This window comes from Mesoplodon mirus, assembly GCF_964341445.2.
Source record: "Mesoplodon mirus genome assembly, chromosome: 11".
NCBI classification, from domain to species: Eukaryota; Metazoa; Chordata; class Mammalia; order Artiodactyla; family Ziphiidae; genus Mesoplodon; species Mesoplodon mirus.
Genome location: NC_138987.1, coordinates 52,245,677 through 52,264,017, shown reverse-complemented (window position 1 = coordinate 52,264,017; position 18,341 = coordinate 52,245,677). Strand labels below are relative to the sequence as shown.

The window sequence follows — 18,341 nt, the reverse complement described above, 5'->3', positions numbered from 1 at the left end:
AGTAGTCACAATCAGCTTTTTCCAAAGGTTTGTGAAATACTGTAACCTTACTTATTGTATAAAATTTAAAATTCTGAAGAAAACCTTTCTCAATCTCCTTTCAGCTTCACATGTGAAAGCTCATACAGCTTAATAAAACAAATGGCAGGGACACACACTAGCTCTATTAGAAGTCTGGGGCTTCCCTGGTGGCGCAGTGGTTAAGAGTCCGCCTGCCGATGCAGGGCACACGGGTTCGTGCCCTGGTCCGGGAAGATCCCACGTGCCGCGGAGCGGCTGGGCCCGTGAGCCATGGCCGCTGTGCCTGCGCGTCCGGAGCCTGTGCTCCGCAACGGGAGAGGCCACAACAGTGAGAGGCCCGCGTACCGAAAAGAACAACAACAAAAAAAAAGAAGTCTGACAATGAACCTTATGTAGTCTGCCTATTCACGCCATTTATCGCTTTTTTTTTTTTTTTTTTTGGCAGTACGCGGGCCTCTCACTGTTGTGGCCTCTACCGTTGCGGAGCACAGGCTCCGGACGCGCAGGCTCAGCGGCCATGGCTCACAGGCCCAGCCACTCTGCGGCACGTGGGATCCTCCCGGACCGGGGCACGAACCCACGTCCCCTGCATCGGCAGGCGGACTCTCAACCACTGCGCCACCAGGAAAGCCCCATTTATTGCTTTTTTGAAATAATTAAAACGTGAACCTGATGTCTTCTAGGTTCTGTCACAGCTGGGTTAGGCGTGTCTTGCCTGTGCGTTCACCTTAGCTAATTTCCCTCTCCTAAGGCAGTTGAGATCCCTCTCCCCATCATATACAGTCTCTGCCATTTCCAAAGACAGTCAGCCTGACCCAGGGGAGATCCAGGATGGGGCTGTAGAGGCGGCCTGGGAGGAAGGAGGCCTGGAAGCAAATGCCTGGACTAAGCCCAGTGCAGGAACCAAGAAGCAGGCCACCTGCCAGAGGATGTGGTAATCAAGGCATATGTGGAAGCAGACCAGCATGCTCATTCAGAAACGCCACTGGCATCAGGAAGGGAAGGAAAAAGCTCAGAGTGGTTCTCTACTTTTTGGATTCTCAGCACATTTTCAAATACTGGAAATTTTGACCAGGGTACTTTTCTTAAAGCTGTATGTGCACAAGATTGGGAAAATATCTTTTTTCCGTATTGAAGAACGGGGAAGGAAGGTTTCCAGCCACAGCCATCAGCACTCCCAGCTGAGTACCAGCTTGGTTCAGTTACCCCGATGCTCAACTAGGTCCCTCCCCAGCACTGGGGAACTGCTTTTGAATAGAACTGTTTACTGCCAGGCACAGATTTCCTCCTTTGCCAAGAGGTGGTTTGCCCACATTCCAGTAAACACTTGATCTTTCTTAGGTGCCGGGCTGAAGTTAAGTCTCCTATCTCTTACTGCAGGAAACTGTATCCCACTCTTACTCACAGTCCCACTTATAGCAGCCAGCACGGCATGACTAATGAAATGGAGTGAAAAGAAATACAGCTTGATGGCAATTTAGGGTCCAAGATTTAAGGTACCACTGGTAAGCACAGCTAAAGAAGGGAACAGAGGTACAGCTCATGTTAGTAAATCTGGGGACACAGGCAGGCCATGATTAGGGTCTGCTCCTGGCAAGGGACAGGGGGAAACACATAGGGGGACGAAGGACTTCACTTCCCAGGCATGAGAGCTATTAGGAGACACTGATGAGACTAAGACAGGACCTGAAGAACTAGGGATACTGATGTTCTAGGCATGTTTCTGAGAAAAGAGTTCAGGCAACTGGGAATGAAAGGACAAGCCAACTTACCTGAACTGAAACACAAACACAAGGTTGATGTTGCACTGATACTAAATGCTGAATTATAAAATCCTGTTTGCCTGGAGTCAGAATTGGTTCCAGAGACTGCTGAGTGGCTGAGCCAGGAGGTGGAAATCAAGGGGGTGGGGGCCAGGTGGGGGGACTGTGAAGGCTGGAATCCAGGCAGAGTCTAACAGCCTGCTTTAACCCAAGCAGTGGGGATGATTAATGGTGGAAACCAGACTCAAGAAATCATGAGTCACTCTTAACGGAAACCAATGTCAGTGTCAATAACTTCTCTGGGAGCTTGCAACACATGTGCTAGAACAAATATTTTGGAATCGAGTATCTTGCACCAACATTGAATCGCTCCTTCATTTTGGATAGGTCACTGTTACTGTTTTTGTTCCCAGAGCTCTTCAATGACCAAATGAGGCTAATAATATCTGTTTAGGATATTTTTACCAGTAAAACAAAAACAAAAATCAGTAAGAACTGACCTTTTGGAAAAATGAATTATTATTACACTTGAACTCCTTACACTGGAGGAAAGAGCCCACAAACGGTCCGCTCTGGACGAGTATACTCATCAATAAAATCATCAGCAGACCAGTGCCCAGAATGAAAGCGCTGTTTGGTTTCACATCACAGCAGGGCAATTAAAATCTGAATTTCTATAAAATGAGATACGAGTTAATTTTCCTCATACATTCCCTTCCAACTTAAAGAAAACATTTGCCAATTTCCTATTACAGGCAAGGCACTGTATGAGCTTCTAAAAAGATTACAAAGCACGAAAATAACTAAGACCAAAAAGTACTTGACTTTAGAGTAAAAATAGAATTAAAAGGTTAAGTATTGTTAGTTTGCTCCTTATCCAAGATGTAATGTTAAGACATAATTCAAAGTATTTTTCCAGATATTCTTATAGTTAAAATATACTAGACTGCTATTGATACCCACAACATGGATGAATCTCCAAAAATATTATGCCAAGTGAAAGAAGCCAGCTACACAAAAGACTATACGCTCTATGATTCCATTTATATGAAGTTTAAGAACAGGTGAAACCAATTTATGGTAGTAGATGTCATTAAGTGTTTGCCTGGATTGGGGGGTGGTGACAGACTGAAATGAAAGGACTATGAAAATGTCCTCTGTCTTATTTTGGGTGGGCGGTTATAGAATTGTCAAAATTTACTAAACTGAACATTGAACTGTGCATTTTATAGTATGTAAAATATGCCTTTTACATGTTAAAAAAAATACCACTGGACTAAATAAACATTACTAGAATGGAGGGTTCAGATAAAAGCAAGGCAAAGGGTTAATGATAGGCTCTCTTATACTTGATCTCAATGGCATTTATAAGGAAAACAGGCTCCATTTGAAAGGAATTGGTGTAATGGATATAACAATAAGTTTAACAATACAGTCATATTGCCTGCTAGATTTCAGTCGTGTATGAAAAGATCCTAACACAGAAAAATTAACAGGATTTTTTAAGAGTAAATGGAAACAATTTGCATCTGCTTCTTTCTGCCCTATCAACTGAAAACAAAAGAAGTTTTAATTTGCATCTTCCATATTACTCTAATACCAGGGTACTGGCTATTCACAGTGAAGGAATTCTAGAGAGTGTTTCTCTATTTTTTAATTTATTTTCTTTTCAATATTTTTTATTGAAATGTAGTCGATTTATCCTGTTGTATTAATTTCTGCTGTACAGCAAAGTGATTCAGTTACACATGTATATAGTCTTTTTTTATATTCCTTTCCATGGTTTATCATAGGATACTGAATACAGTTCTCTGTGCTATACAGTAGGACCTTATTGTTTAGAGAGTGTTTCTCTAGTATTAGGATTTCCCAAGGGGAGAAATTCCTGAGGGAGCACCTCAGAGTCTCTGTGGGGCTTTTCCACCATCACACAAATTCTGATTCATGCTTCAGGGGCTTGGTTATGACTCTCAGCCAAAGTCAGTCACTTCCAAACAGGAATGAGTCACACCCCACAGCGACCTGGGCAGGAAGACCAGAGAACCAGTTCCTGGCTGAGAATCTAGAAAAGGCATTCTTGTGAGTTCCCCGCCCCTTTCAAGTCAGGAGAGGAAAGGGTGGAGCACAGGAACAAGAGGTACCTACCCCATCTCCCCGTCCTCCTCCTCGGACAGCTCAGGGAAAACGCACAGAATCGCTTGCACCCAACCTCACCTTCTCCTTCAACTTCAGTTAGAAGATTATGCTACACTGAGCTACAAAGAAAGACAGAAAGGAACTGGGAGTGACCCACTAAGTTTTGCTGCTTTCCAATGCAGTGCTGACATTTTAGCCCATCTACCAAGGAATAAAGAGGGACAGAACCGACAGTAAAGCAATAATGCTACTCGCTCACCTTTGCAAGGTGCGTTAACAGCTACTGAAATCAATACAAACAAAGTTCCTGCGGGGAGGATTCCCCCAGTACAGCTGAAGTTGTGAGCCTGAAAACACGTGTGGTGTTTTACAGGTTAATCTAATGTACGTCTTGAGCCTTCTTGTAGACCTGCTTTTTAAAGATTACAGTCTAAGTCCATGCTATTTTTAGAATTATGAGAAAAACAGCTGTACTTGTCAGCCATCCCCCAGGGAGGGCCCAGCCCCTGTACCGGCTTTGGATACACCCCACTCCTGTCCTCGGCTGTGTTATCCTGGTTCTGTCTCTTTTTTCGCAATCTTTAAATATAATTTGCTGGTGATCGGTTGGCATGTTTGTCTTCCCTGCCAGCATGGCTACTCATCGAGGGCAGAGGCCGTTTCTTCTGTCTTGTGTATTGAATTCCTAGTGCCCAGCACAATGCCTGGCACAGAGAAGGTGCTAAACAGACATTAGGTAAATGAATGGATTTCCACATGCATTTTTGGGTTTTATTTGATCACTTATTAGAATACAAGCTCCACCGAAGATGCGATCTTCTCTCCCTTGGTTCTGTATCCTCAGACCTTAAATAGCACGTGACCTATAGGAGGTCTTCAGAAAATATTTACTGAATTAATAAAGATTGTGAGATGAGACCAAGCCAGTGTTCTGAGCTAAATGAAATCTCTATGTACATGACTTTTTAAAAAAGCAATAGACCTGATTTATGAAGGCCACTGCTAGCAATTCCATGATCAGCTTGCAAAGGGATTTTTGTGTGTGTGCCAAATAAGTCAGTCAGTATGGTGACTGAACTCTTCAAAGTAAGTATTTTGGAGTATAAAACAAGCCACTAGCCACAGTTTAGGCAACTGTAACCCTCAGGAAAACCATGATTACCCCATTGCTCAAAAGCCATTTGCTGTGTTGCTTACCCTTAGAGTGGATGGCAAGGCCTGTTAGAAATGTTCACGTCTCCTCTGTGATTTGTAAGCTGCAATATGCCTGTTATAGAAGCATGTACCCAGTGAGTACTAAATACTACCTAAATTTAAAGGGAGGCAGGAGATATGAGACAATCTGGCACCTTGTGGATGGAGGATAGGCTGAAACCCAGTGGACAACAAGAACTGCAGCTCTAAGTGCAGTTAACTGAAGGATGTAACTCTGCCTTCTATTGAAAAGTCACTTCTAGGAAAGCCTTACTTATAAAGCAAATAACCTTAAACTCTACTGTACTGGGGGATTAAAAAGAGCCTTCCTCCTTTTCTTTTGCTCTCACCTACCCAAATGGAATGGAATGTCTAACTTTTCTTAGGTCTGAGGGGGCCTGGCAGTGTTTAATTTCTAACAAACTGATGTAGGCTGAATCATTCCCAAACTTCCAGCTTACAAAATGAGAAACATTATTTCATATACCTATTTTGCAAATTAGGTATGGATTATTTTTTTATATCACTAAATTCAAAATAATTCAAACCATAAGGGTAGCAATTTCTCTGTGTTCATGTCTTCTGTTTTATCATTTTGATCCATATCACATCCGTCTCTTTTAACAGGTTTTACTTGACTTCAAACTTTTCAATAAAACTCAATGAACAGACATTTTAGTCTTGTAGGCAAATTAAATATTTTAGAATTTTCCCATTTAAAAGAACTGACCATTCACATGATAAGCAAAATTTCATATTTATATAAAACTACATATTTTATTAAAAGTTTATTTCATTAAAAGTTCACATGATCAATATCAACCTTACCCTTTAGACTTTGATAAAAGATACTTTCAAAATCTTAAATTTGCTAGATTAAGAAATGCTCCTATTTCTCACACATTTTCTTTAGTGTAAAGGCTATCAAAGTATCATTTAAATTTCATTATGAATCTTTATCCTATATTCTCTTACCTTTCTTACTAAAATTATATATATTCAAAGGGATGATACAATTCTATTGTGAAATCCATCTACTGGAAAATCCAACTTAGGTTTTGCCAGTCACTTACATTTCTCCATTTTTAGTTGCTTTATCATGACTGTCACTATTATTTATTGGCCTATTATGTGCCTGGAACTGTCCCTCATCCTTTTATATGTTAATTTTAAACTTTATAACAATTCCGTAAAGTATCATTACCCTTTCTGTATTATTATCTCTACTACACTTTTCTAATATGGAAACCAAGGCTCCAAAGTTTTATGAACCTGTCCAAGGGTTGATCTGTATCCAAAGGCCTACCTTTCCAATCATACCACATAGCTCTTCAATAGTCAATATCTTTCATTCATCTACTCATTCATTCAACAAAACTGTATTGATCACCTATGCTGTGCCAGGCATTAAGCTGCTCACTGAGATGATAGCCTCAAGATGCTCACTGTTTAATGAAAAGGACAAAAAATGACAGCTATATAAGTGGAAGAACGGTAAAATCGCTAATAAAAAGCAAAAGAGATACGTCTGAGTTAAAATATAGGTAAAAGCAGCTATCTATAATACTAACATTAGCTCATAATTATGGAGGGCTTTTAGTGTATCAGGCACCACAATCCTGCAAAGTAAGCTTTTTAAAATCATCATTTTTAACACAATCACCCTTGAAGTAGGTTCTAATATTAGCTCCATTTTACAGAGGAGGAGAAAGTTATGTTAATCACTCAAGGTCACACAATTAGTGAATGTCTGGACTAGAATTTGAACTTATACCTGTCTAAAACGTAAGTTTAAGTAGTGGTGCCCTCCACCTCTGCAGACCCAGGCTAAGTGTCTGACAAAAGTACTGAGACAGAGGCAAGATAAGAGACTCAACTGAGGAGAAGGAGCTGATGTGGATAAATAAAAAGGACCACAGGCCAGCAGAGTGGCCCCTTTCTCCCTCACCACAGATATTCGTAGTCCAACAGGACGCAGGTCCACATCCTTGGCCAAGGTGAGGCTGTCTGTAACAGACGGTGGAAATGATCTTCCAACATAGGGAAGAGTCATCCTTTTCTTTTGCCTCAAGTATAAGTACCTCTAATGAAATTCAGGTTTTCATCCGCAAATCCAAACCTCAAGAAAAGATCATTTTCACCTGATCCCTAATACCTACACTTATCCAGGGCTTTGTTGTGGGGGTGGGGATCCCCGGGGCCTCGCCTCTCCTTCTTCCCTCCAGATCCAAGCGGATGTCGATTCCCAAGGCATCCATCCCCCAGCCCTCTGAGAGCGGGGTTTGAGTATGCCGAGGCAACAAGGGGCTGAGAAGGTCCCCTCTGAGAGAGGCAGGATAATCTCCAATTCTAGAAGACATTAAGAGGATGAGCGGCCAAGACTGACAGTGCCTGCATATATACAATGATCAGAAATGGGGAAAGGGGTGGTGGGAAGGATGTCAAAGTCAAGTCAAAGGTTTTTAACATCAGGTCAACAATCTCCCTTCACTGCCTTGTGACTTCCCTCTCTCCACTGAATGGCGAACACAATGAATGATCCTCCATGTTTCCACAATTCAGTAGTGACAATGAAGAATCTCATCATCAGCCGTTCTCTCCCCAGTTCTCCTGTGATATTCTAAAGGCTCAATTTGTAATAAAAGCTATTCACTTCTTACTTAAAAAAAGTCTGCTTCCTCACTTCTTATGCATTCAATTACATGGTGACACATGGGGGCATACATACTTGGTAAGAACTGCCTGACAGCAATTGGGAGGATGGGATAAGCCACATGTGCTACCAATGGAAATACAATCCCTACATTTATGAGCCATTTATTGGGAGCCAAGTGTCAGCTGTTGGAACCTTTTGCTAAGATTCCCTGAAAGAGATTCCCCCTGAAATAGGTTTCCTGGAATCTGAATAACACTGTCATTCTGTCAGAAGATCAGTAAGAGTATAGGAAAGCACACTCAGTAATTATCTCTTTGCAGAAACCACATGCTATTCTTCAACTCTTTTATCTTTAAGTACATGTGTCTGCAGCACAGCCACAGTCATGATCACCCTTAACCTGACACTTAGTGGACAGTTCCTGCATGCATAATATGACACAGAGCAACACAAAACCAGGCAAGGACTTAGAGCTCTCCGAGGTTAAGAGTAACAGTTCCATATGTATAGCTGATTCACTTTGTTATACAGCAGAAGCTAACACACTATTGTAAAGCAATTATACTCCAATAAAGATGTTAAAAAAAAAAGAGTAGCAGTTCCCATGACTGCTTTTAAATAAAAAAATTCATTATGATGGTGATATTGTAACTGCCACTCAGGTAGTGTGAGTGAAAAGGCCCCACAGCCCCCATTGTACGTGCCTCCTTGCATCCTCCTAGCAACCCCACAGGGCTGAAAAGACAGGCTGAGAAGCCAAGAAACTTGCCCCAGGTGATAGATTCTAGGTGCCAAAGCCAACCACTAATTGAGGTCTTCTGATTGCAGGCCTGTCTCCTTCCCTCCTGTCGGTTCTCCATCAGCACAGCCTTCACAGGCTCTTTCTTCCTTTTTTTTTTTTTTTAATGTCCTCTTTAGGAATTAACTTTCCCCAAAGAAACCAAGAAGCTCAGTCTTTAAAATCTACTTTCCCTAAGTAGCATCTAAGATCAGTGAGTTTACACTGTTTCTTCACTATTTGTATTACTTAGAAACAAAGGTGGGTTTTATTTGTTGGTTTTTCTTTTGTTTGTTTAGAAAAAAGTATTTTATGTTTTACACAGATTGAGCATTCAGGAATTGTTTAATAAGTAACAGTAGAAGGAAATAAAATGATACAACAAATGAATGCTTGTTTAAAATCATAATATAAATTATAATAAAACACTGAAAATAATGTTAAGGGTCTGAGTTTTATAGGTGGGGAGGGTGTATTATTTTTGTTTAAAATTTAGTGGGGAATAATTTCTCTTAAAAACTTGGCACAAATCAGAAAAAAAAATTTTAAATGCTTAAGTCTGTGTCTATGGGATGCCACAAGAAAAATCTAACCATCATCCTGTCTGTGCAAAGCCAAAGACTATTTTTCAAACGTCTAGATAGAATGTCTGAAGAATCATAAAAAAATCAATTATGTAAACAAACACAATCTTAGTTTATATAAAACAAGCTTTATAAACAAGCCTGTAATTTGCATAATTGTACTTTGTGAAAGAACATCTATTTACATGACTTTGACCTTTGGCTAAAGTTCTGCCAAAGTTAAAATAAAAATTATAGAAAAGAGAATTTTAATGACTAATATCCTTTCTTCCCCCAATTTCAAGTATTTGTATTTTTAAATAATGTAGGAAATAGTAGAGTTTCAATGTCTTAGATTGAAAGCATTAAATATAAAAGCAACATCTGGACTTCACAAAAGAATATATTTTCTTTCATTTGTATTTTTGGCTGCTGAATAACTTACTGCAGCAAGTTCTTTCAATTAGTATTCAGACATGTAGCCAGGGCAGTAATAATACCACAGCAGAGAAAGTTGCCTATTAACCCTTCAACTTGTCTTCTGTGCAAACGTTCTATCTGATTTGGGGCTGAACAGTATTTGGATTGCTCTTTGGTACATGTCCCAAATATTCTATTGTTGACATTTTCATCTAGTATTCTTTAAACTGGCTGCTCCTTGGGATGGCTGCTAAATAATTTTAGCTGCCTTTAAAAAAGCAAGACAAAACTAAAGGAAAAGCAATAATGGCATAAGACAATCACTTGACTGTATTGAATTCTCACCTCTACATTTACATATGAGTTACCAATCAGTCAAGAAGTACGTTTCCTTGGTTGAAGGTGGTTGGAAATGATGTTTTTCTGTTCTAAAAATCGTGATTTTTGCACAGACCCAGCCCTGAATGATTTGTATCAAAAGCAGATCAAGCAGCTTAAATCTTATAGCAAACAAAGCTTCCTGTTACAATCTAAAAAACAATCCCTTAACAAATGTTTGGTACTATGTGAAAAGCGTTACTATACGTAGGCTGTAGCATACAAAGGGAAATAAGATAGCACTTCTCCCTCTAAGACTACATGTTTTGTTAAGATTTACTGAATTGACTGGAATACAAAACACAAACTGATATGTATGATAACATAAGAAAACCTAAAGTATTAGCTAGAGTGGAAACTTCTATAAAATACAATGATTTTAATCTAACTTGCTACAAATAACGCTTTGAGAGTTCAAGACCATCCTTTAACTTAAAGTCTGACTGTGGAATTCTTAACAGTATAATGTAATCTTCCCCCAAGAATGTCAGAATTTAAATAATATCTCTGGAGGAAATCTTCACAGGAGCTTTCAATCTAAATTTCTTGGTTTCTAAGAGGAAAAAAACCAAATATACAGCAATCAACATACGTGACTGTTACAACCCCTTGAGAAAAAAAAAGGGGTGGGGGGGGCGTGTGTGTAGAACTCTTTTCCTCTTTTAGAGCTCTGTTTGTGTCAGATCCAAAGAACAATGAGACTTGTAAGACGAGACTGGGGAACCTTCTGGAAAGCAATTATTTGACTTGAGAGTTAGAACATGGCAGATAAATTGTGACTGTGGACTTGAAACTGAAAATAACAACAGGTTTATGCAACAGGGTAAGACTGACTATGTTCAAAGAGAATGACTTTAAGAATACTTTGCTTTGTTTTGCTTTTTAGCTGTCATACCCTGGTAAAGAATACATACATATACATACACACACACACACACACACCATATACCTATGAGCCACTTGTCATAGCAAATAAGGCAAGGGCAGCATCAAGGGTGATTTGTTGAGAAATCAGGGAACATTTAGGAATGCTCAGGACACTCTACTGTTCTAGCTCCTTCCCTCACCTATCTGGTTATTCCTCCAGGGCTGGCATAGGCACCGCCTCTGTAGAGCCATCCTGGATTCCCCTAAGCAAGGTTACGTTTTATCCTTGGTACCACCACTGACCCTGGTACACATCTTGAGTACAGCACAGCATTAATCACAGATGACTGCAATTATCTATTCATATATCTGCCTCCTTCCTAGATAGTGAGGTACCAGAGGTCAGGGACCACAGAACCTAGAAGAGTTCCTGGAAGAGTATGTACAATCAATGTTTTTATAGCAGATGACTGTGGGCATCTCCAGGTGCCAAAGAAGAGAACTCCATGAGGGCCATAAAAACCACTAAGCATTATGTTTATTATTCATTTATTTATTTAATTAATTAAATTTACTTAATTAATTGATTGATTAATTTGTTTAATTATTCAAAGTAATTCATTTATTCTTTCTTTCAACAATGATTTGCTTGGCTTCCACGGAATATCAAGCACCATTCCAAACACTAGGGACATAGCTTAGAACAGAAAGTACACAAAACAGCTGCCTTTGAGAAGCTTTCATTTTAGAGGGTGAGGAAGTGAGAATTTCTTAAATTATAGTAATGGAATGTCTACAACATTTGGGATATTTCGCATGACCTAGTCTCAGTCCCCAAGAAATTTACATTGTAGTTGGGGGGATTAATTAATGCAAAGATAATGAATAGCAAAAATACAAGGTGAATGCTAACTGCATGGAACAGAAAAATAAGGGGTGTGAGCATTCATTGGTGGGTGCTTTGGGCTAGAGGGAACAACAATAGCTTCCTGGGATTGTGACGGGTTTAGAAGGAGAGAGAGCTGCTGAGAAAGAGATGGAGAGTCTAGTATTACTGGGAAGGGGAATGGTCTGAGCTAAAGCGGAGAAGAATGTAAGGCTTGTTAGAAAAATACAAAATTCTCCCTTGCTGCACATTTGTTCTCCTCCACCTGCTACTGCTCTCAAGTCCAGGAGTCATCCCAGGCTCCTCTCTGCTTGCTGGACACATTCGGTCTCCAAGACCTTAGAGATGCTGCGTCTTCCAAAAGCTCTCAGACCCACTCCTCTCTATTCTCATGGCCACTGCAGGCCATTTCTGAACCTGACTACCAGAAAGGCTTACCTCAAGCATCTCCCCTCTCCAACCCATTTCCCAATGCACTGCCAGGGAGACCTTTCCAAAAGCAAATTTGATTCTATCACTCCTTTCCTTATAACCTTTCTGGAGCTCCAAATCACCTACAGGGTAAAATCCCAAACCTTTAAAACGTTTGGAGGATTCTTCACAGTGCCATGCCCCCCTGCCGTCCCAGCCTCGTGACCGCTCCCTTCCACCACGGGCAATACTTGAAACTCCAGACTCTCCTCCTGCCCTTTATGCCTGCCTGCTTCTTCAGCACCTGGCCCAACAATCTCTTCTGCGCAGCGGTCTCCCATCCTCCTCCACGGCTGTGTATGTACCTCAATAATAGCACTCACTGCAAATGGCTGGTTCCATGGAACCCACCTCTCCACAGCCAAAGCATGTATCTTACTCAATTTTTGCCTCCCAACACCCTAATCCTACAACTAGCACAGGCCTGCTCAATTAATGGTGACAAAGCAAAACTGACGCTAGGATCAGATTTGCAAGTGATTAAACATAAAGTTTGTAGTGAGGGGATACAGATAGTGCAGGAAGATAAGTCTATATAAGAATGTGACAGTGAAAAGGGAAGCAACAAAGACACTTGGGAGGTAGAGCTGGATCATTATCCCTTAGAGATAATGGGCCTCTTCCCACCCATCCCCCACCCCAAGGACAGGACCATTAGCTGTGGGGATCATAGAGTAAACTCTACCATAAACAGACGGGGAATCCAAAGTGGTCAAAAAATGCCACCGGCCATTTCAGTAAATGAAGATGTTGCTGCCATAAACCCATCAACCACTGCAGCTACCCCATGATGTCCCCTGAAGGGAATTCGCGATGGAGAAAAACAGGATACTGGCCCTAGATAGTTAAGATGAATATTAAAGGAATGACTTCAATAAGCCCAGACTCTTGCATTTTCCCACACATAGAAAAGCACTAAAATCTTTAACTTGAGATGTCTGGTTTTTTGATTAGCAGTAATCTTCTGATGTTCAACTACGTGTTTTTTGTTTTTGTTTGTTTTTTTTCCCCCAGCAAAAAACTCCTATATATCCTGGCCTCTCCCTTACCTCTTTGAGACGGTTCCTCGAAGCTACCTGAGAGGCTGTTATCCCAGGCTATCGGCCTCAGTAGGGTCCCCAAACTAAACATAATCCTCAACTCTTAGGTTGTACTTTTTTTTTTCAGTTGACACAACCAACCATCTAAACAAAAAACCTTTTGCCTGAACTATCGGAAGTGTTCCTGATAAGTCCCTTCTTTTTTGAGAACACTTTTCTTCCCTCAGTGAAGTTTGAACAACGGAAATGCAAGAAACAAAACAGCATACTAAATATCTACATTCTGGCTATAAAAATTATTTCTACGTCAAGAAGAGATATTAAATTCAATTTACTGATTAATGGGGTGGCGGGGTGTGTGGGGGGGAGGTGTTTCTGGAAGCAAGGCAGCTGAAGACACTCTTCTGCACACCAGGCGCACAGAACCTGCCTCAACATGTGATCTCCACCAGCACCAGTGCAATAAAGGCCATGAGCCAAATACTTCCTGCCATCACTGCCTCAAGGTAACACCTGTGGGGCTTCCCTGGTGGCGCAGTGGTTGAGAGTCCGCCTGCCGATGCAGGGGACATGGGTTCGTGCTCCAGTCTGGGAGGATCCCACATGCCACGGGGCGGCTGGGCCCGTGAGCCATGGCTGCTGAGCCTGCACGTCCGGAGCCTGTGCTCCGCAACAGGAGAGGCCACAACAGTGAGAGGCCCGCGTACCGCAAAAAAAAAAAAAAAAAGATAACACCTGTGGTTGGTTGCTGGAGCTGATTTAGAAAATAAGTGGCCTTTTGCGCAAATGCTCTCATGCCAATAGGCTGCCTCTTTCACAAACCTTTGGGCACAATTTCTAGTGGTCATGAGTAAAGCAAATATGGAAAGGACACCATAGTGAGATTTACCATCTTTGATTCTCTAGATTAGTTAATGCCAAACAAGGAAGCAATCCTCACACTTAAAGCACTAAACGTGCTTCAAAAGTAAGCAGAAACCCACAGGTTTAAAAAACAAAAAACAAAAAGCAGCCCAAATCCCAGCCTACTAGAGAGCACACTTCCATTTATATATGTAAAATATTTCTATGATGTAACCAGGGACCACATCTAGCTTAAATAGTTTTTCTTTTTGCCTCTTGCAAATTAATTGATCATAGATGTCTTACCCAAGAACTTATGTCAAAATAACTCTCCTGCTCTGAATTATAAAGTTAATAACTATAGAGATATTTCATAGAAATCTTCAGTACCTGAGTGGGTTTTAAATTATTATACAACTATTAGTTGTGCCAATCAAGTACTAGTTGTATTATTATACAACTGTTAGTTGTAACAATCAAGAACACAGCCCTGCATTACAAAACTAGAGGCAGAGGTTAAAATTATAATCTTCATTTCACCAGAGTCTCCCCTTCCATAGTTTTATAATTCTTTGATAAAAGTCTGTATACCATCAGCCTACTTCTGGTGACAACCAAAAAGCCTTATTATTTTTCAATGACATAAACTTTCCATTGGCATGGTAAACATCTCTTGATATAAATCACTGCAACCCACATTAAATTTGTATAACAACCCCAAATTGCTGAGAACTGATGATATTTGTTGACATAAAGTATGCTGACTTGACCCCTATATACACTAAAGTATTAATTTCTGTAGACTATGGAGGGTGGGATGCAAAAAGAGTAGAGATATTTAACTTTTTCTGAAATATATCTACACTGTTTGAATTGACACAACTATCAGGTCAATACAAACTAGCCCAAGTTAGTTTTCTTTCTAAATTGAGATCTACTGATGGCAGGTTGGAACAAAGCTCAGAGACTCTTGCTTACTTCAATTTCCATTTGGGGTTTTACCCTTATTTATTTACAACTGTCAGTGTAAACAGTGACACCTCACCATAACAGATGAGTGTTTTCCTATGAAACAGACTGTGCTAATTTTATTATAACTTTTTAAAGTTTGTTCCTATGATTTATACTGTATGCAATCATGATTTACTACCACAGCCTGCTAAATAGTAGCATTATATATTATCTGACTGCTGGAGTGACCCGCTGAAAAGGGCATCAGTATGCACAGGTCTTGCAAGTCAGAAAACCTGGGTTTGAATCTTAATAAGCTGTGTTAGAAGCTAGGCAGACGAACCTGTGAGCTTCAGTTTTCTCTCCTATAAAAAAGAATACTACTATTTGCTCCCTCCATAAGAATGGACACCTAATAAACTGTTCTCAAGTGAATGAAAGGTAATGCTAAACCATGGAGTATAATCCCTTCTATTAAATTTGTTTTTGGATTTAAATGAGCAGTACCTACAATAGCCAAGATATGGAAAGACGTTAATTGTCTGTCTACAGATGAATGGACAGAGGTGATGTGTCATATATATATATATATATATATATATATATATATATAATATATGTATGTAATGGAATATTATTCAGCCATGAGAAAGAAGGAAATCCTGTCATTTGCAACAACACAAATGGAACTTGAGGGCATTACGTTAAGTGAAATAAGGCAGAGAAAGACAAATACTGTATAATATCACTTATATGTGAAATATAAAAAAGGTGAACTCACAGAAACAGTAGAACTGGGGAGGGGGGGGGAGGTGAGGAGATACTAGTCAAAGGGTACACTTCCAGTTAGAAGATGAATAAGTTCCAGGGATCTATTTACAACATAGTGATTAGAGTTCATAATACTGTAGCTTATACTTTGAGAGAAGATCTTAAATGTTCTCGCCACAAAAAAACAAATAGTGATTAAGTGACGTTGCGGAGGTGTTGGCTAACTCTATAGTGGTAATCATTTTGCAACTTATAAATGTATCAAATCAAGACGTTGTACACCTTAAACTTACACATTGTTATATGTCAATTATATCTCAATAGAGCTGGAAAAACCAGAAAAATAAATAAATGAGCAGAACCTAAAACGTGAACGAAAGACCGCATCTATCTCCTAAAATTACTTCTAAAGTTATTAGAGAAGAATGTATTAGAGAAGCATATATTAGAGAAAAAAGCAGGAACTGTTAAGTTTTTTAAACTGATTTGGCGTCCAGGAAACTGAGTCGGAGTCTGCCTGGTAATTTAACTGCCCGTCTTCCAGACGGACCCAATATGCCATCATTCCCTGGCAGTGTTCTCTTTAGGGACCAGATTTTCTCCCCACTGCTCCAGTTGCTTTCGCCTTCCTCACCTCCTCCCACTCCGTTTGTTTAACTCTTAAACAGCTCTCCGTCTGTCCACTCTTTCTAAGCACTTTTAACCAGAAATGGGGCACCAGGGCCCTCTGGACGGGTAGGAAATGCCTTGCGGTCCACCCAGCCTAAGGGTTTCCTCCTCCCATCCCTTCCCCCGCGGGCGCTGCGGAAGGAAAAAGGATCCCGGCCCGCGCCCGGCGGCCACAAATCAGTTCCCGGGCCGCCCCACCCAGGCCCAACCCTCCGTCCCAGAGCCATGCGTCTGCTTTCACCTTAAGGAGGATTCAGGCGGGGGTCACACCCCTGCTCTCTCAACCCCGGCCCGCTCCCCGAACCCCGCCCACGGGCTCGCCACCCACGCCTGTTCGAGCTGGAGAAAATGACCCAAAAGTTGTTGTTCTGAGTCAAGACTTCCGCGCTCGGGGGCGTCCCCGTATCTACCGTGACTATTCAGTGGCCGCGTCCCTCGCCCGTCCGGAAACTGACCTGGGGACCGGCGCGTACCCCGCGCCTCCCCGGCTTTCCCTAGGGCCGCCCGCTCGCCCGCCGGTCAGAGGCGCGAGGCAGCCGCACTGCGGCCCGCGGAGGGCGGCGCGGGCTTCCCCCCCACCCCCACGGTCCCCCGCACCCGAGCTCCTCCGAGCGGCCGAGGGTCCCCGCCAACTTCCATTCCCGAGGGCGCGGCGCCCACGCGCAGTCCCCGACTTCTCCCGCTTTGGCTCGGGCTTTCGGGAGCGGACGCGGGGCCCCGCGCCGGCCCACCCCCGGAACCCGCGGCTCACCGATATCCCCATCGTCGTCGTCGTCCTCCTCCAGCTCCACTTCTAGCAGAACGTCCCTGGTCATCATTTGCATGGCTACCCCCGGAGGCGGCTCGTAACTTGGCGCGAAGTTGGGGGCTTTCGGGGTCCGGAACGACGGCGCTCGGGCGGGGCCGGCGCCCGGACGGGAACAGCGGGGCGCGTCTCGCTCCTGGCTCAGGGGCCGCCGTGCTCAGCCCGCGCTCGGGGAAGCCGAGCCCAAGCGGCTGCCGACCCGAGCCCTGCGCCCAGGGCAGCCTCTGGCCACCGGAGCCGGGCCCGGCCACTGAGCATGCCCAGTGAGCGCCGAGACTCGCTGAGGAATGATTGAACTTCCCCCAGTTTATGAGGCTCTCAGAAGGAAGTCGGGAGAAGAGAGGGAGTAGCCGGCGCCCGCGTTGTGCACGCGACTGAACGCGCCGAAGGGGGAGGCGAGAGCACGCGAGGGTGGGAGTGGACAGGGTTCCCCCGAACGTCGCCTCCAAACGAGGCAGCTTTCTGTTCCAAGGTCATATATGGGCACGCCCGGGGCCTCGCTCTCTTTGACATCTGTTACGAGAGACGGGGGAAAGGCTGCTGGAGCTCCCAGGCAGGACCCTGAAGGAGAGCGCGTTTGCATGGTGTTTAAAGACGAAGTGGGGGCCAATGGAGGATGTTAGAGTATCAATTACTCTGACTCCAAGTGGGGGAACGTGTATTCTGTAGGGGAATGGGGAGGGGACAATTACAGAGGAGGTGAAACTCGTAGATGAGAAACAACAGAAAAAAGACCAAGAGAGCGAGATCTAAAGAAACACGTTCACAAAAGGCAGGAGGATTTCCGCCTCAAGTGAGGTTAGGAGGCTGGAGAAGCGCCACCTACCCCCGCCCGCAGGAGCGCGCACAGGGATTGGTCGGAAGATGATCACCGAGCGTGCAGCGTATGGGGACCTTGAAAACTTCATCCTCGGTGTCACAAAGGCAAAAGAAGTGAAGACCTCCACTATGGGTTAGGTGTAAACTCTTATAAAGCACTGTGAAAAAAACATCAGAACCAGAAGAAACAAAGTACTGAAATAAAGAGAGTATAAGAACGCAATGCTGGAGGCCAGAGGGAACAGTAAGACAAATACAAAGGGATTTCTGCTTTTAAGATACATGGGGTAGTTTGAACTGCGGCTTCCTG

The 18,341-nt window shown here is 42.5% G+C and overlaps 1 protein-coding gene across 2 annotated transcripts in view; it reads right to left on the bottom strand.

Annotated features, from left to right (window-relative positions):
- ANO6 (anoctamin 6) overlaps positions 1 to 17,641 on the bottom strand; it is a 212,146-nt gene extending 194,505 nt beyond the window's left edge. Inside the window, exon 1 of one of the 2 annotated variants that reach the window (XM_082634721.1) lies at positions 17,159 to 17,641. In XM_082634721.1, coding sequence (XP_082490847.1) covers positions 17,159 to 17,231 — 73 coding nt within the window. In that variant the 5' untranslated portion in view covers positions 17,232 to 17,641. The remainder of the gene's footprint in view (positions 1 to 17,158) is intronic. The other variant, XM_082634722.1, reaches the window with a different exon arrangement.
- Between the last annotated feature and the right edge of the window lie 700 nt (positions 17,642 to 18,341).